The 16,993-nt window shown below is 47.0% G+C and overlaps 1 protein-coding gene across 1 annotated transcript in view; it reads left to right on the top strand.

Annotated features, from left to right (window-relative positions):
• CARHSP1 (calcium regulated heat stable protein 1) overlaps positions 1 to 16,685 on the top strand; it is a 36,243-nt gene extending 19,558 nt beyond the window's left edge. The window contains exons 3-4 of the mRNA XM_009091943.4: positions 1,500 to 1,622; positions 15,038 to 16,685. Coding sequence (XP_009090191.1) covers positions 1,500 to 1,622; positions 15,038 to 15,200 — 286 coding nt within the window. The 3' untranslated portion in view covers positions 15,201 to 16,685. The remainder of the gene's footprint in view (positions 1 to 1,499; positions 1,623 to 15,037) is intronic.
• The last annotated feature ends 308 nt before the right edge of the window (positions 16,686 to 16,993 follow it).

Genomic DNA, 16,993 nt, shown 5'->3' with positions numbered 1-16,993 from the left:
GGTGAGCAGTTGTATAAAGAGATGAATGTGACAGGCAGTGGCTTATTATTCAGTGGGGTTATTTAATTTTGGTTCACCTGGGAGTGGGGGGCCTCATCCCCCACAGTGCCTTATCTCTTTGAAAGATGCAATTGAACTTTAATAGCTTGTTTAGGACAGTGAGTGTTTTTCTGTGTAACAAGCACTTGTGAGGTCAGGTGTGTTGACAGTTTTATAGAGCTGGAAATGAAGTGATTTAATGGAGATTTCTTTCTTTAGCACTTTCAACTACATTTCTTTATTGTTGGTTTGATTTAAGGAACAAAGCTGTTACCATTTTTTAAAAACAATTTCATTTAGACTTCAGTAAAATTTAAACATTTGAGAGAGTGATGTCCAAGTTGCCATGATGCACATAAACAAATGGCTGCACAGTCATTGTGTTTGAAGAATCGCACCAAAATCCTCTTCCAACATGGAACCTACTGGATACTCCTGGCATAAAGAAGGTTCTGACCTAGCAATGCTCAGAGTAAACCCCATAATATGTCTAAACCAGTTGGTTTTCGTTAATGGAAGTGTTTGAGTGAGTTTGGATCCATGGAGCCAAACCCTGGATCAGTGTATTTGATGCAGAAAAGGATTTAACCACACAGTTTTCAGGACAAGTTGGTTTTTTTGATGGCAGTAACTCATGCTAAAGTTGCTTCTGCAAATGTGTCTCATTTTAAAATACAGGTCCTATAGCAGTGGAGGAGGAGTTCAGGCATGAGTCTGGCTGTTATGCACTGCAGCTGGGCTTCACACTTCCTGTGCAATCTGTGAAAGCACAACACTTAGGTGGACACTGGTACTCCCAAACTCATCAAAGGTAGAAGAGTCTTACATCTAACAGAGATGATTTGTTTTGGTGTTTGATAACACTTGTGTGGAGCCACTTCTCTTTTTTAACTGATTGGGTACAAGTGAGTCCTGCATCCTTGTGCTTACTGCAGACAGTTCTCAACTTGGTATAAATAGTTGTGCTAGGGAAATGTCATGGCTCTTGGCTGTGATGAGGTTTTGTTTTTCTCAGATTCATACTTCACCCCTCTCTAGAACAAACACAAAATGTGCTTGCTGTAGTGAATATAAGCCCCTAGCTGGCAAGCATGGAGGCAGAGGAGTTGCTGAGATAGTAATTCAGATAACATCTCTGGAAAGCAGGAAGCAAAGGTAGTATGGTGTCTGGAAGTGGAAGATTCTTACATTTAGTATGGTTTCTGGAGTAAAACTTGGCCCAGTGATGAAGCAGTTGAATTCAAGATGGCAACTGGTGCATTATAGTGCTAGCAAACATTTTCATCTGAGTGTCCCCTCCCCAGGCAGTGCAGTGTGTGGCAGTGAGAGCCGAGCAGCTGCCGCAGAGCTCTGTGCTCACGGGGAGGGAGGGCTTGGCCACTTTGCCTTCTGCTCAGTGTGCCCTGGTGACAGTGGGAGTGTGCCCAGCCCTGAGCTGCTCTTTGTGTTTCCTCCTGCAGCACGGTGAGAGCCTCGGAGGGGCCCATCTACAAAGGGGTCTGCAAGTGCTTCTGCCGCTCCAAGGGCCACGGGTTCATCACCCCTGCCGACGGAGGGCCCGACATCTTCGTGCACATCTCAGAGTGAGTTCTGCCTCTGTGCCTGGAGCCCCACGTTTCTCTTCACACAGAAATGCAAGGCACAATTCTTCCCAAGAATATTCTTATCTCATTTGCTGTGCCTGTGTTAGTGCCAAAGCAGAATGCAATATGGAGATTGTTTACCCAGAGTGATGGTGTTTTGTTTCCTTGGCCTGTCAGGGCCAATGTGTATGTGTGTGTCTGTGTGTCTGTGTGTCAGGACTGTTGGCTGACAGTCATGAGATTCTGGGCAATAGATTGCAGTGGAGTGCTTGGCAGATTTAGTTTAGATGTAATGTAATATAGTATAGAATAATATAGTATAATGAAGTAATGAATTAGCCTTCTGATAAGATGGAGTCAGATGCATCATTTCTCTCTCCCCCTTGTCAGGGGTTCCCTGCAAATACAATATGTGCCCAAGGGAACTGCAGCTCAGCTTCGCCTTCATTACCAACTGCTCTCCACATTTCAGGCATAATCTGGTTTATAATCTGTCATCCTTACTCCAGCAAAGAAGAGTTATGCAGATGTTACTGGCAGCAATAGATTATGTAGTTCTTTTCCTGTTATTATTATAAATCTGTTGAGTTAAAAACTAGAAGATGATCCTTAAATTTCTTAGAATAAGCTATGAGTTTTGCCTAGAACCAGAAACTTGCATTCACCTGAAGCAAGTATCTCATGCAGTGTCTAGTTTTAATGTAAAGATTTATAACACTGAAAACTCACTACTTTTACTTTGCACTGCTTGTACCATTATTAAACTAAAGGTTAATTGCCTTTACTGTTAAGAAAAGTCACACTTTATTACTTCCTTGAATTTATCTAGCTTAGGTTGTGAGCAATTTATAGTTGAAGCTTTCTCTGTAAAAGGGTTCATTAGTACTTGAACCCTTTTTGTCCTGAACACACTGAGAACCCTCTGAATTTACCTTTTGATAAACTAAGCAGATAAAGCATTTTAAGTCCCTTGCTGAGAATTTTTCTCCAGTCTAAGCCAGTCTTTGCAGCATGCTTAGAAAAGAGACTGAAGAATTTAAGTATAATGTTAAGACTATACATTGCACAAACACTTTCAGTGTAAGGAGACAAAATCTCCTCCAGTTCTGCTCTGTTTCTCTTTCTGTACATCACATAATCGCATTAGCCCTTTATCCCCAGTCTTTGCAGAGTTGCTTACCTGATGTGACCTCAGCATCCTCTGCACTGTCAAAGTTTGGTGCAGTCCCAGACTCAGCCTGGCATTCCCAGCCATGACTGCATTCCTGATTCCTAGATGTGAGGCTCCTGGCTTGGCTTTGGAGCAGCACATCCCCTGGGACAACCCTGCCTGCCCAGGAATGCCCAGCACATCCCCTGGGACAACCCTGCCTGCCCAGCACTGCCCAGCACATCTCCCTGGGACAGCCCTGCCTGCCCAGGAATGCCCAGCACACTCCCTGGGACAACCCTGCCTGCCCAGGAATGCCCAGCACATCCCCCTGGGACAGCCCTGCCTGCCCAGCAGTCCCCAGCACATCCCCTGGGACAGCCCTGCCTGCCCAGCAGTCCCCAGCACATCCCCCTGGGACAGCCCTGCCTGCCCAGCACTCCCCAGCACATCCCTCTGGGACAGCCCTGCCTGCCCAGCACTCCCCAGCACACCCCCTGCCTACACTGCCCTTGGTGTTTAAGGCTTGGCTAATCTGCAAGGTTTAATGGGCAATTTTAATATTTGTTCCTAGACTGGGATGTTGACCAGTGCTGGGGCTGTTGGTCTCTGAGGGTGTGTGTGTTAAGACTCATGTTTATTCTCCTGCAAGTTCTTCTAGACCTCCTACCAGTTTTATTGTAGCTATTGCTCACAGTGCTGAAGCTGTATAATCCTTATTTGTTGTTCAGAGTGGTTATCCAGTGGTAAGTAAACAAAAGCCTCACCAAACCCACTCCCATTGCCCCAGCTGTCTTTCCTGGTTGTGTGTGCAGCACGTGTCCTTGGAGAATGAGCACTTGGCTTGGCATTCCTCCAGGTTTCTGGAATGTTGCTGCACCATGGGCATTGACAGCCCAAAGCTCTGTAGGGCTCATGGGTGCAAATAGGCTCAGTGGTCTGACTTGTGTTCAACCCAAAGAAGTGACATTAAATAAGTCCTTTCTCTTTTGTCTAATGCAAATGCACTATTTCTCCTCATTTCCTGAATAACTTAAAAATAGCATTTCCTATGTCACAATTTAAAAAATTTAACTGTGAACATCTAGTCTGACCTATACAGTTACTGATCAGCAGGGGTTTAGTTACAACAGCCTTCTTGCAGAAACATGAATTTTCAGCCTTCTAATGAATTCCTTTTAAAGAACTGTCTATTTTCAGTCCTGTTTTTTTTCCCCTGTACATTTTCCCTTCCAATTTCTTCAGTAAAATTTTCTTCAGTTATCTGAAATTATTCCTTTTAAAGCCCTGGAGATGACTTTTTGATTGGGGTTGCTGTTCTGTTTGTCTGTACAAAATGTGAACTGCTCTTTCAGGTTCCTATCCTATGGCCCAACACATCTTTCTTCTGTCCTGGACTTGATTCTGGGTGCACAAGGTGTTCCTGCCCTCAGTTCCCCTCCACTCAGTAGCAGCTCCAGAGATAATTTTTCTGTTTCCCTGTTTAAGACTCCCATATGTCTCCTATGCTGAGGTCCCAAGTGACATTACAAAAATAACTTTGTGTGCTGTGATTTTTGGTGCTCTGTGCGAGGCCCCTGTGACAGGAGTCCCCTCTGGTGGGCTGTGCTGTTGGTGTATTGATCCCATCTGCTCTCAAACTGCTCTGACTGGGAGCCATCAATAAACTGGATTAGAGTAACCTCAGAGTGCTCTGCCACCCTCCCCTGCCTGCCACCCACTCCCTCCATCCTAAAGCACCACTGAACCACCCAAAAGGTTCTGTAAGTTTGTGGCCAGCCTCACTTGTGGAGGTGTTTTCAGTGTGTTTGTGTGGCTGGCACAGGAGGTTCTCTGCTCCTCCAGCCTCCTCCAGCCGTGCCCTCACACCACCCTTGTCTGGGGAGGCTGGAGCAGGACAGGGCTGAGAGGGGCAGGGCTGAGAGGGGTAGGGCTGAGAGCTCTGGCCCCTCAGACACAGCCCAGCCACAGGACCAGCCTGGCTCTCTTTGCTCTCAGCTGTGTCATTTCAGTCCATTTCACACTAGGAACAGGCTCCACTTGCTGTGGTGTCCCTGCAGGAGAAGGCTGCAGGGCACCTCCTGTACCCCATCCACCCCCGTGGCACGTGTGCCCTTCTGGCAGAGGCTTTGCCCACCCATGGTTGGCAGTTCCAGTGCTGAGGGTCCTCTCCCTCCCTGGTGATCTCCTCCTGCCACAAACAGGCTCTGAGCCCTTTGTGGGCTTCTCCTGACTTGGCTTTCAACATGGACCTCCACTTCTCCTCCCATCTCACAGCAGGCAAACCATGCCCTTCTTCTGGTGGAAACTGTGTGTTCAAAGGCTCTTTTCCTTGCTCCTTCAGAAACATCTTAGTGCATACAGTTTTTTAGGACTGAAGTGTTTTGTGTTTCTACAGCTTCTCTAGGTCAATTCTACTCTCTTGAAGTCAACAGCATTTTCTATTGTAGCAGGAATGGGCCACTGTTTTAAATGTTTCACATGTAGGTACTGTCTCAGAGCTTCAGTTCAAAAATAGCTGATGTTTCTGCCTCAACCTGTTAGTGAAAAGTGCTATTATTGAAGTACTGAAGGTTTCAGCACATTGTGTTCTTTAATTACTCAGAGTATATTTGAGTTGCTGGAAGCAGCTTTTAGTGCTGGAGGGTGATGGTGTCACTGTCTTAATTCTGATGCAAGGCAACACTGGAAGGACAAATTAGTAATGCCTTTCATTTCAGTTTATTTCACAGTGAATTTGATAGAATGCTCTTTATTAACTGGAATTGCTTTTTGTGGCAGCATTCTGTAAGCAGGCCTGTGGCTCAGGGGACTCCAGTGACTCTGGTTTGCACAGAGTTTTGAGATCCTCCTCATGTTTATCAAGTGATTCTTTTCCATCTATTTATTCAGTTAAATCTGAATTTGAGAGAGGTGTTAGGTTGTTCACTGGCTCAGTGTAGTACAGACATGTACTCGTGAAATGAAAGCCGATTGTTTCTCCTGAATTCTTCCCAAAAGCTGGGATTGCAGGAGCTTGGATGGAATGGTTATGCCAGTTTGCATTCACCAAGATAGACTGCTCCTCTGTGCTCATCACTAAGCTGTGATGATTAGTGAAGGTTTTAAAGCATAAGCACCAGCTGCCTGTCTTGCAGATTATTATGATTTTCAACAGAAACATTTAATTTCAGGAATTAAATTATTTTCTTTCCTAAGCTTTGAGGAGCTGTGAGGTTATACTTAGTGAAAATGTCTCCCATAGGATGGGGTGTCTGTTTCCTGTAAGTTTCTTTATTTTTTGTAAGATATTAACAACACTTGGGTTGGCATTTCCTTTCTATAGGTGAGCATTAGCCCAAACATAAAGTCAGATGTATGTGGCATTCAAAAGCTTCACTTGATGTCTGCAAAATTTGCTATGTATCTGTGCAGGAATATGGACATGTAGACGTGTTTTATGAGTGGAAGTTGCACCAAAGCTGCTTTATTGAGTTATGAGATATGAGTAGAAATATGGGATCACAGAATTGTTAGGGTTGGAAGGAACATGTGCAGAGTATCAGTCCAATGCCTTGCCAAGGCAGGGTCAGCTAGAGCAGGTTACACAGGAATGCATCCAGGTGTGCTTGGAATGTCCCCAGACAGGGAGAGGTCATGCCCTCCCTGGGCAGGTCCAGTCACCTTCGACATAAAGAATTTCTTCCTCATGATGAGGTGGAACTTCTGATGTTTAGTTTATGGCCATTGCTCCTTGTCCTGTTGCTGAGCACACTGAAAAGTGCTTGGCACCATCCTCTTGGCAGCTGCCTTTGAGATAATTAAATCTAATGAGATCCCCTCTCAGTCCTCTCTCCTCCAAACTGAACTGGCCCAGCTCCTGCAGTTTCTCCTCTCAGGAGATGCTGCAGACCCCTCACCATCCCTGTGGCCTCTGCTGGCCCTCTCTGGTAGCTCCTTGTCATTCTCCTGAGGAGCCCAGACCTGGACACAGCCCTGCAGATGTGCCTCCATGGGACTGGGCAGAGGGCAGGGTCACCTCCCTGCCCTGCTGGCCACACTCTCCCCAGTGCATCCCAGGCTCCCACTGGCCCTCCTGGCCCCCAGGACACATCCTGGTCAGCTTGTCACCCACCAGCACCCCAAGGTCCCTCTGGGCAGAGCTGCCATCCTGGGTCAGCCCAGCCTGTGCTGGTGTTGGGGTTATCCCTGCCCAGCTGCAGGACCCTGCAGTGGCCTTTGCTGAACCTCAGCAGCTGCTCTCTGCCCAGCTCTCCAGCCTGTCAGGGTCTGGCTGCATGGCAGCACAGGCTTTGAAAGGGGCTTTTTGTCTCCTGGCTTTCTTTTCAAGAGTGGCTCTGAAGGCTGCAGGGATGATTTGTTTTGGTGTTCGATAACACTTGTGTGGAGCCACTTCTCTTTTTTAACTGATTGGGTACAAGTGAGTCCTGCATCCTTGTGCTTACTGCAGACAGTTCTCAACTTGGTATAAATAGTTGTGCTAGGGAAATGTCATGGCTCTTGGCTGTGATGAAGTTTTGTTTTTCTCAGATTCATACTTCACCCCTCTCTAGAACAAACACAAAATGTGCTTGCTGTAGTGAATATAAGCCCCTAGCTGACAAGCATGGAGGCAGAGGAGTTGCTGAGATAGTAATTCAGATAACATCTCTGGAAAGAGGAAGCAAAGGCAAATTCATTTGCCTGGAGTGAAATTTTTAAAAAGCCCATAATTACATTTTTAATAGCGACATGTACTGTCAGTGCTTCCATTTCCACCAGCCTGTGATGATCCACTGTCACCAAACTGCTGGTGGTGTCACAGCACCAGTGAGAGCTTTATCCTCCTGTATGTCACCTCCTTGGCTCCTGTTCCCTCCTAGGAGTAAGTCAGCTCTCCCAGACACTCCCTGGTGTGGCTGTCACCACACACAGTGCCTCTGGTGGCCTTCCTCTCCCCCTCTTGCTGTCCCAGCTGTAGCTGTGGGATGTTCCCAGAGAGCAGACAGGACTCCCTGCAGTGCTGGCTGTTGATGTTTCAGGTGCTCCCTGCAGACAGGTTCACATCAGCTTCCCTTCCCAGCTGGGCTGCTGAGGGATGGGGCAGGTGGGGAACCTGGGGGAGCAGATCAAGTGTTGTGCATTAGAGCACTGCACCCACCCTTCTGCTTGCCCAGAGCATTTGGGAGAGGGCACATGATGGAGATGGTTTGTGCCCCAGGCTTTTGCACTTATCTGGGACTTGGCCTGAAGCCTGTGTGCCTGCAAGGGCAAGGCAAGGAGGTGGCTCACCAGAGAGCAGTGATGTGATGGATGAATGACCACATTCTTGGGTTTTAAAAAGATTTTATTTTGCAAAGCAGCATATTTAATGAAAAAGGAAAAGCATGCAGTGCTTGTGGGTTTTCTGCAGTTTGCCAGCACTTGGCTCTGAAGGGGAAAATGCTGCATTGCAGAGAGGCCTTCAGGCTGTCCTTCAGTTCCTGACCCGTGGGCAGGGAAGGCTCTGGAGAACTGATGCTGTGCTTCCCCCAGGGACACTGGCACACAGCACCCCTGGTCCCCAGGGACATCCTGAGCTTGCTGTGCTTTACTTCTCCGTTGTGGTGTGATCTCAGCTTTTGCCTCCAGTGTCTGTAACGCAGCTGAGGGCTCTGGCTGGGCTCCCAGGTGGGGATGGTCCCTTTCTGCTGGAGCATTCCATCTGCTGGCTGTGCTGGAGATGTTCTGTCAGCTGCATCTTCCTGCAGGGAGACCCCAGCTGTGCCCCTGCTGCACTGAGGAGCTGCCTCTGAGCTGCCTGTGTCCAAGGAGAGATCATCTTTTCATGCTCCTTCCTTTCCTCTGATTTCCTGCCAGATCACTGCTTGGTGCAAAGCATTAGAGCCACATCTCCTGGCTTCTCTGTGCTGCTGCTCCTCTGCTGGAGTGGAACAATATGGGTTGGAAATTAAAATTACCTGATCATTCTAAATTATCTGAGAGCTGAATCTGAGCCGAGAGAACAAACTTCTCTGGCCTCTCTGTCTTTTCTGTGAACTACCAGCAAAGCAGTTTCTGCTGATTGCAACCAACTGCTCTGGGGGTGCTGGGAAGCCAAATCTCAGCTTTCTGATTGCCTTCAAAATCCTGGATGGCTTACATGCTTTGGACTGCACACATCCTTCCTGGTGTGCTCCCCTTCTGATGCTTTGCTGCAGGGTGGAGTGTCTGAAATAGGTAAATTATCTGGGGCAGAAAGGGGAGGCAGCAGAATTCCAGATCTTTCTTGAGAGGGGTTTGGAAATGAATAGGACATGGATAATCTTTTTCCTAAGGTTTCTCCACCCCTCCACTCCAGCTGGCTCAGAAAACTCCCTTTGCAGTGGTGCATGCAGGAGAGTCAGGTTGCTGTGGTCATTATTGCAGTGAAATCTCCCCAGAATCTTCCCCTCCATGATCCAGACTGTGACAGGTGAGAGCCAAGGCTGGCACTGCAGGCTGCTGCAGGCAGGGGCTCTGTGTGCTGCCAGGGTGTGCTGCCCCAGCTGTGTTCCCAGAGGCACACAGCAGGTGGGATTGTGGCAGGATCCAGGCTGGCTGGCTGCAGGTGTCTCTGTCTTTGGCTGAGCCCACAGAGGCATCCCTGGAAAGCTCTCTCCTGTTCCTTCCTCACAGGCTGTCTGTGCTGCCTGGGCTTCAGTTAGCTGCTGGAGGTAGATTTGGAGCCATAACTGTCCCTGAATGGGGGTTCAGGCACCCTGGGCACCAGGGTGGTGCATCCCCTGAACTGGGAGAGAAGTGCAGCTCCTGGGAAGTTTCTCTGCAACAGCTCAGGGACCAGGGGATCCTGGAGCAGAGCCCTTGGATATTAACTGCTGGGATTCTCCAGTGTCTGAGCCTCTTCACGCTTGTCTGTCCCAGTCCCTGGTGTGACTGGTGGGGACAGGCAGCCCTGCTCCTGCCAGCCAGCTCCCCAAGGTCACTGCTGGCTTTGTGGTGGGTGCTGGGGCCCTTGGCTTGCACAGGGAATGCATGGGAGGGCATTTGGGATTATAACTCACAATGGTTCATTACTCTGCTGTATCTTGCTGTTAAAAACACCTCAGGTTTCTTGAGACAAGTGTTGAGTGTTAATTGAACTTTAAAAAGCCCAGGAGGTAACAGAGCCCATGGAAGTGCTCCATGTGTCACCCATGGCAGGCTTGGTGACCAGCAAGGCTCAGAATTCACTGAAAACTCTTGTTCCAAAGTGTTTCCACGTGACTTTGGCTTTGTCCCAAGAGGTTTAACTAGAGTCCTGGAATATGAATAGCAGCTGTGAGAAGGAAGAACTAGAACATTCCTTATTTAGGTAATTTCCTAATAACCTCCCAGTTCCCTAAAAATAGTGCAGGATAAAATGCTCCACCATACCAGACTGGCACTGAGCTGGGAAATGGGAGGTGCTGGATAATCTAAAACTCACTCTATTGTGTCTCTCTCTGACTCTAACATCAGGGAAGCATTTCCTATTTTTAGCTTGAATTTGAAATTGTTGAAGTGTCTTAAAATTCCTGGGTATGTAGATATTCATTATTTTGAATTGAAAGTGCACTCCAATACCTCAAAAAGCAGTGGAAACCTCCCCATTCCTCTAGATCAACACTTAATATACATGGAGGGCCAAAGTAAAAAATACAGATCTAAAATTATTTAATCAATATGTAACATCAAAGAAGTCCATGTTTCACTTCCTTTACCAAATTTACAGGTAACTCACATTGTTTACAGAATGTCTGAGTCTGTTCCAAAAACTCTGTTTACTCTCTCTGATCTTTTCCAGTTCATTTCCTGCCCAGTGCTTGAGCCTTGCTTCCTGCTGGAGGATCTTGCCCCAGCTCTGTGCAGGGCTCTGCCTCCCCTGCCACCGTGTCACCCCCTCTCAAGGGCCATCATATTGTCCTTTCTGCATGTCTGCACAAGCACTGCACAGTCTGGATGTGGTTTGTGCCTCCGTGCAAGCATCACATGTAGTGATAGCAGGGCTGGAGAGGGTCTGTGTCTGTCCCCTGGGCAGCCTTTGGTGGCCAACACTGCCCGGGGGACACTGCTCACTCTCAGCTCTGTTCAGGCTGCAGACCTTTGTCCTCTTGCTTTTTGTGTGCACTGGGGGCATTGAACTAATGATCTCATATTTGTTAGGCACCAAAAATAACTAGGGGTCACAAACCTGCAGGAGACAAAAGAATATCTGATCTGTGGGAGGAGAGTTTAAAGGCCAAAAGCAGAGAATGAAATTGGAGATGTTTGTGTGGCCACAGCCTTTATACACAGCTGTGCAAAGGACAGGCCTGGCCTTGGTGGGGCAGGGTCACCTCAACAAATGAGGGAAGACAGCAAAGCAGGGGTCAGATGAAGCTGTCCTGGGGTTGGATGAGGTTTTATCACAAGCTCCAGTCACCTGTAGTGTCAGCTTGGATAAGCAGTGAAACCAAGAAAGGATCTGATGCTGTCAGCATAATGCTCAGCCCTGCGAGAAATGCTCCCTAGCAGAGAAAAGTGCACCAGTCTGGGCTGGGCAGTGCTCAGGGCTCTGCAGATTCTGGGCACAATCTGATCCCTCCAGTAGAAGGAATTCGAGTATTTAACCTCACAATTCAGCATAAGAAATGTGGGTCAGCAAATATTTTGGTATTTTTTTTTTTCTTTTTCCTTGGCAGACCAGGGGCTAACAGGGAGTGCCTAAAGAGTCACCTCCCAAGGCCTGAGGGACCTGGTGGCTTTCAGGGAGAGCTGAGTGTGTCCTGCAGTCTGGGCCTTTGCTGCTCTCCCTGGCTGCAGTGTGGGGTGTGCTAGCCATGTTCTGTGTGTGTGGATTGATTCACTTGGTCTTACCTCTGGGAAAAGCAGAATCACTTTGTTACCAGTGTTCCTGCAACACACACCTTACCAGAACCTGTCCAGGTACATATTCATATTTCCATTTAAATAAAACATACCCTAACAAAACACCCATCCTTTTTAATGCTCAAGCTGTTCTTCTTCCTCATTTGATCTCGAATATTCAAGTGATTCCTCATTTACCTCCATTTTTCAGGAGCTTAAAGCTTTTTTATATTGGTGCTTTAGGAGACTGTGAATCCACTTTCCTTTTGCATTAACTATATTTACTGATTTTTGCAGATTTCAAACCTTTATTTTACTAACCATGGCTTATCCTGTTTTACAGGAGGTTTTAAAAAACATGTAAGGTTCCTGTTTGTTTAAAAAAAAAAAAAAAAAAAAGATGTTTCAGCCAAACCTGAGGTCCCTTCCTGGGCAGGGCATCCGTTTGGTTGGGTGGCTGTGCAGTGGTGATGAGTTCCTGCTCCCTGCAGGGCCTGGGGCTCTGCAGTGGGTGGCTGGAGCACCAAGGGGAGATGCTGCTTCAGTTTAGTGCTTTTAGCTTTATAGCAAGAATTTTTTGTCTTTTTTTAGTGCCACAAAGGATCAAGGTTCCTTTGATCCTCCTTGAGATTCAAGAGGTTTAAGTAGAAAGGGTGATGTCATTTTTTTTTATATACCATTTTTATTTTCACTTCTGGTTTGACTCTTTCAACCCTTTCCTGTGTCTCTTGTTGGGGCTTTGTGTTCCCTCATCAGGTTCCAGTACATCCTTGCTGCAAAACTGCAGTTTCAAGGTCAGGGAAACTTCTGGGTCTTTGCTGGCAAATTCCTTTGGCACTAGAAAAGGTAAATTAGTTTCTGCTCCTGGAAGGACAGTAGGGGTTGGGTGTGCAATCCCTTCACACCTGAAAGGACTAAACCTGTTGGAACTGGGGGAAGTGGGGCATAAATGGAGCAGTGACTGGAGAGGACAGCACAGCAAAGGTCAGATGTGGGAGCCTGTCCAGTGTGATACTGGGCTGGGCTGACAGGGTGGCCTGGAGACTTTGGAAGTAAATAAAGGTCAGCTGGATCAGCCTGTGTGGGTTGGAAAGGGCTGTCAGGTCTGATGAAGGAGGCTTTATCTTGATTTCTCTGTAAATATTTCTTCTGCCTTCAATTTACTCCCATTTTCCCAGGCACTGCTCTGAAGGGTTCAGCTTAGGACTTGCCCTCCTGGGTCTGATTGCCACAGTCAGGGGCAGCTCTGGAGCAGAGGTATTTCCAGGGAAATAAAGTTTGAAGGACTTTATTCCCTCAAACATTTCAAACCCCAGGCCTTGGGAATGCCTTTAACTCCTCATAGCAGGTTTTAGATTCATATCTAAGCAGTTTCAATATCATGTTGATACAATCAGCTAGCAAACAATGACTTTTCTTTTGAATTTCCCATGGGAGAAGTCTTGATTTAGGGGTCATTTTTAGCTTCCCTTGTACATGCCTGGTTACCCTGGGTTGGGCTGCTCTGGCTCACCACAGCCTGAGCTGCCCTGCAGTGCAGGGCTCAGACAGCAGCCCTCAAAAGGGGAAGGCTGGGGAGAGGCAGTGCTGGAGATGAAGCTGGAGAAGTTTTGCAGAACTGTGAGAAGCAAACTCTGATGTGAGGTTAGAACTGGCAATAGGGGCCAGTGTATTTACCTCCTATCAGTCCTGCCAGCTTTTCCTGCCATAGAAAATCCCTAAGATTAATGGGTCACAAAATGAGAGTGGATATAAAGGGCACTAAAATCTGAGATCCCTGCTATTAACAAAACATGGGGTAAAATTCCTGGGTGGGGTGAGCATGCTCCCAGTGTGCTCTCAGAGAAGGAAAATACCAAACTCAGTGGTGCACCACAAACTCCTGACCTTCCTTTTCTTTCCTGGACCCAAATCTGGACTCCAGTATAACAGAAGTTCACAAGCAAGTCTCACCAATTAGACATCCAGTAGAATTTGTTATTAGTGATCTGTTCTCAAATACAGATACTGCTGAGAAACACTGAAAACCTTCACTGAGCAATGTAGAGCCTGGGCTGTCAGGGCAGGGGAAGCTGAGCATGTAGCTGTAGGTACATTTAAAGAAAGGTGAAGTGGCATCTTCTGTACTGTCAGAGCCTCATGGCAATGCAGGAGGGAGGAATCTCTGCCAGTGTTCAGTGGCACATGCTGGGAATTTTATTACAAAGCTTTGATCTCAAACACAGGGTGAAGGTGAGGAGGGCTGTTTGCAGCTCTCTGTGTCATCAGCACCTTGTTCTGAACAGAAGGTGAAGCCCTTTTGGCATCTCCCACTGATTCCAAACCCGGGCTCATGTGCAGTAGCAAGTGCACAGTGCAGGTCTTGCAGCATCCCCTGGCATCACTCTGGGGGAGGTGAGGCCAGTGGGAGCCTCCTGGAAATCTCCCTGAGTGCTGGGTGAGTGTTTCTGCAGGCTAACACATCGGGATAGCAGAGTTCTCTTGTAGGGGGATAGAATATAAGAAAATAAAGATGGTGTAGAAAGTAATCTCACCCCTAAGGAGTTGCAGCTGGGTCAGTTATCAAAGATTGGAACAGGCCTGGCTTTAGCAGCCATAGCTGTACCCAGTGAGAAGAAGACTGCTATAAAAGAGTGGGGTGGGTGGGTGAGAAGGGAACTGGAGTCAGTTGGCTCCTTTGTGAAGAAGAAAGAGTCAGTGCTCTGAGGAGCTGCTCACGAGAAACACCAAGAAGGTGTGAAACCTTTGTAATAAGGAGACAGCAATATGGAACCCCTGCAATAAGATGACAACACTCTCTTTTCTCACAGCAAGTAATTTTGAAATATCTGATACCATATTTCACTTGGGCTCCTTTTTTATTTTATACCACAAACTGTGTTATGCTGGAGTAACCTAAAGGCAAAATCATGCCATTACATGGTACAATTCTTTTTAAGAAAAAATGAAAAAAAAAACCCCAAACTGAAACTTCAAAAGCTTAAGTGAGAAGGGGGGAAAAACCAACCAAAAAGAGAACAATTTTCTTTATTTTAAAAGCCATATCCCTGAAGTAAGTGGCAGCCAGTGGCAGCCCTGCCCTCTAGTGCTGTTGCGAGTGAGGTGTTGGTGCACAGTTCTCAGTCCAAGCCTGGGCACACCTGAGTATTCTTTAAGGCAGATTAGAGTGGGGATTTTTGTGGGTTTTATTGGGTTTTATTTTGTACTTCTTGTGATTGGTTGATTTTTTAGGGTGATGATGATGTTTATAGTAATTTTCATAGAATTTCACTGCGAGACGACCAAAATCAGCCTCAGACTTTGACAGATGACAGGCTCTATAAAATCCCTGAAGTACTTTGAGCATCTAAGCTAACAATTATGATAAAAAATTCAGTCAGCTGCAAAGGAGAACGGGTGTTTCTGTGACTCATGACTAACTGGAGCTTTCCCTCCACAGCATTGAAGGCGAGTACGTTCCCGTGGCAGGCGACGAGGTCACCTACAAGATGTGCACCATCCCTCCCAAGAACGAGAAGCTGCAGGCAGTGGAGGTGGTGATCACCCACCTGGCCCCTGGCACCAAGCACGAGACCTGGTCAGGGCACGTCATCAGCTCCTGAGGTGTCCCTGGAGCGTGGCTGCTGCCAGGTGGGCTCTGCTCAGCAACTGGCTGCAGGACCTGGCTGAAGAATTCTGTGTGTGAGGAAATACTGCATTGTCAATAAAGCAGAAGCAGGCCAAAATTACGATTTTTTACAGCTGGCCTGATTAAAAAAAAAAAAAAGGCAATTCAAATGCTAATGAAAAAAAATCTAGCAAATGTGTTTACAAGAAATGTATTTAAAGAGACCTAGTTTGTGTGCTTGGTGGAGGAGGGGAGGTTTGGGTTTTCTTTTGTCTTGTGAACTGATTCCAGGAAATGCCCAGGGGAAGGGGGGAGAGGTTTCAAGGAGAGCTCTTCTAGTGTAGATGGTCCAGCCCAGGTCTGAGCCCTGGGCTGCTCCTCCAGGGCTGCAGTACCTTTACTGCTGATAACAGTGCCTGAATGCCTTGGCCTGACAGACAGAGGTGTTCATTGCTGATTTGTTTTCCTCATGGAAGGAAGTTCACAAACAGAGCAGCTGCCACAGGGTGGAAAATCTCCATCAGGTGGTTATGCTCCAGTGCCCATCAGGTGCACCACTGCAAATGGTGTGGCTGCACAGGTGTGGAAACTGTGTTGTACTGGTAAAGCTGGGGTTGTTTGTGAATTTACTTAGGTGCCTTGATGGTTGATTAGCAACAGATTTTATAGGCCAGTATTTAAAAAAAAAAAAAAATCCATCCCAAATTTAAATTTGCTCCAAGGTAAGTGGTAGAAAACCGTAGAGTAGTGGATACTTCATAGCCTCAGAGGGTGTCTGAATTCTGACCAGGCTGAAGATTTGCCTTCCAGACTGCATACAGCTGACTGGCATGGTGTGCCAGGGGCAGACAGGACACCTGCACTGCTGCACACAGGTGTGTTGCCCAGGTGTATTAAACACTGTGTGAGTTCCTCAGCAGGCTCAGCTGTCTTGGTGAAGTAAATTCTGCATCTGTTTCCCTGGCAAACTCTCTTGGTAGGATGTGATAGGGCCACCCTTCCCCAGACTCTGTGTGTAGTTGTAGTGCTACTAAATTGGTTTGTTCCTATTTGCCTTCCATATGAATGCTTTCAAATGAAGCATTTTTCTCTGTTATTTTCCTAACAGTGGATTTTTATTGACTTTGCAAATAAAAAGGAAAAAAAAAAAAAAGGCACAATCCTTGTTAGTTGTATGAAACAGTGTAGCTTCAGTTGTGTATTTGGAGCTTCACCAAGAGGTGCTGGCTGTCAGGAGCTGTCCTGAGCCTTTCACAGCAGCTGATCTGTTCCCAGGTGTGATGTGGGGTCAGGAACTGCTGTGCTGGCTTGTTTTCCCTTAGCTGTGCCTGTGTTACACCGTGGTGTACTGGGGTTTTGGGTTTGGTTTTGTTTTTTATGACCCATAAGCCTTGGTAGCAGTGGGTTTATCACTGTGCAGCTTGCTGGAATATCACCCCCTGCTTTCTTTACAATAAATGCAACCATTTCAGTGCTTTAATGTGTTTCCAGTCTGCTCCCTGGGTAGCTGGTGCTGAAGAGGATCAGCTTTAAGAAGAGGAGAATGCAGGTGCCTGCAGATGCACCCCTGTGTGGTGACTTCATTATTTAAAGAAATGTTTTCACAGCCACTGACTGCACTTACCAGAACAATTAGGGATTAACAAGGCCAGCACATGTCAGAGGAGGCTGCCAGGACAGAGCAGCCAGAAATGTGTTTGGGGCTGAAAACAATGAATGCAGCAGCTCTTAAACTGTCTGCCCTTAAAGAGCATTCCTACACTAGGGATGGTCCTGCTCCTAAGTCAG

The sequence above is a fragment of the Serinus canaria genome, chromosome 14 (assembly GCF_022539315.1).
Source record: "Serinus canaria isolate serCan28SL12 chromosome 14, serCan2020, whole genome shotgun sequence".
NCBI lineage: Eukaryota > Metazoa > Chordata > Aves > Passeriformes > Fringillidae > Serinus > Serinus canaria.
This window is presented reverse-complemented; position numbering and strand designations above follow the sequence as displayed.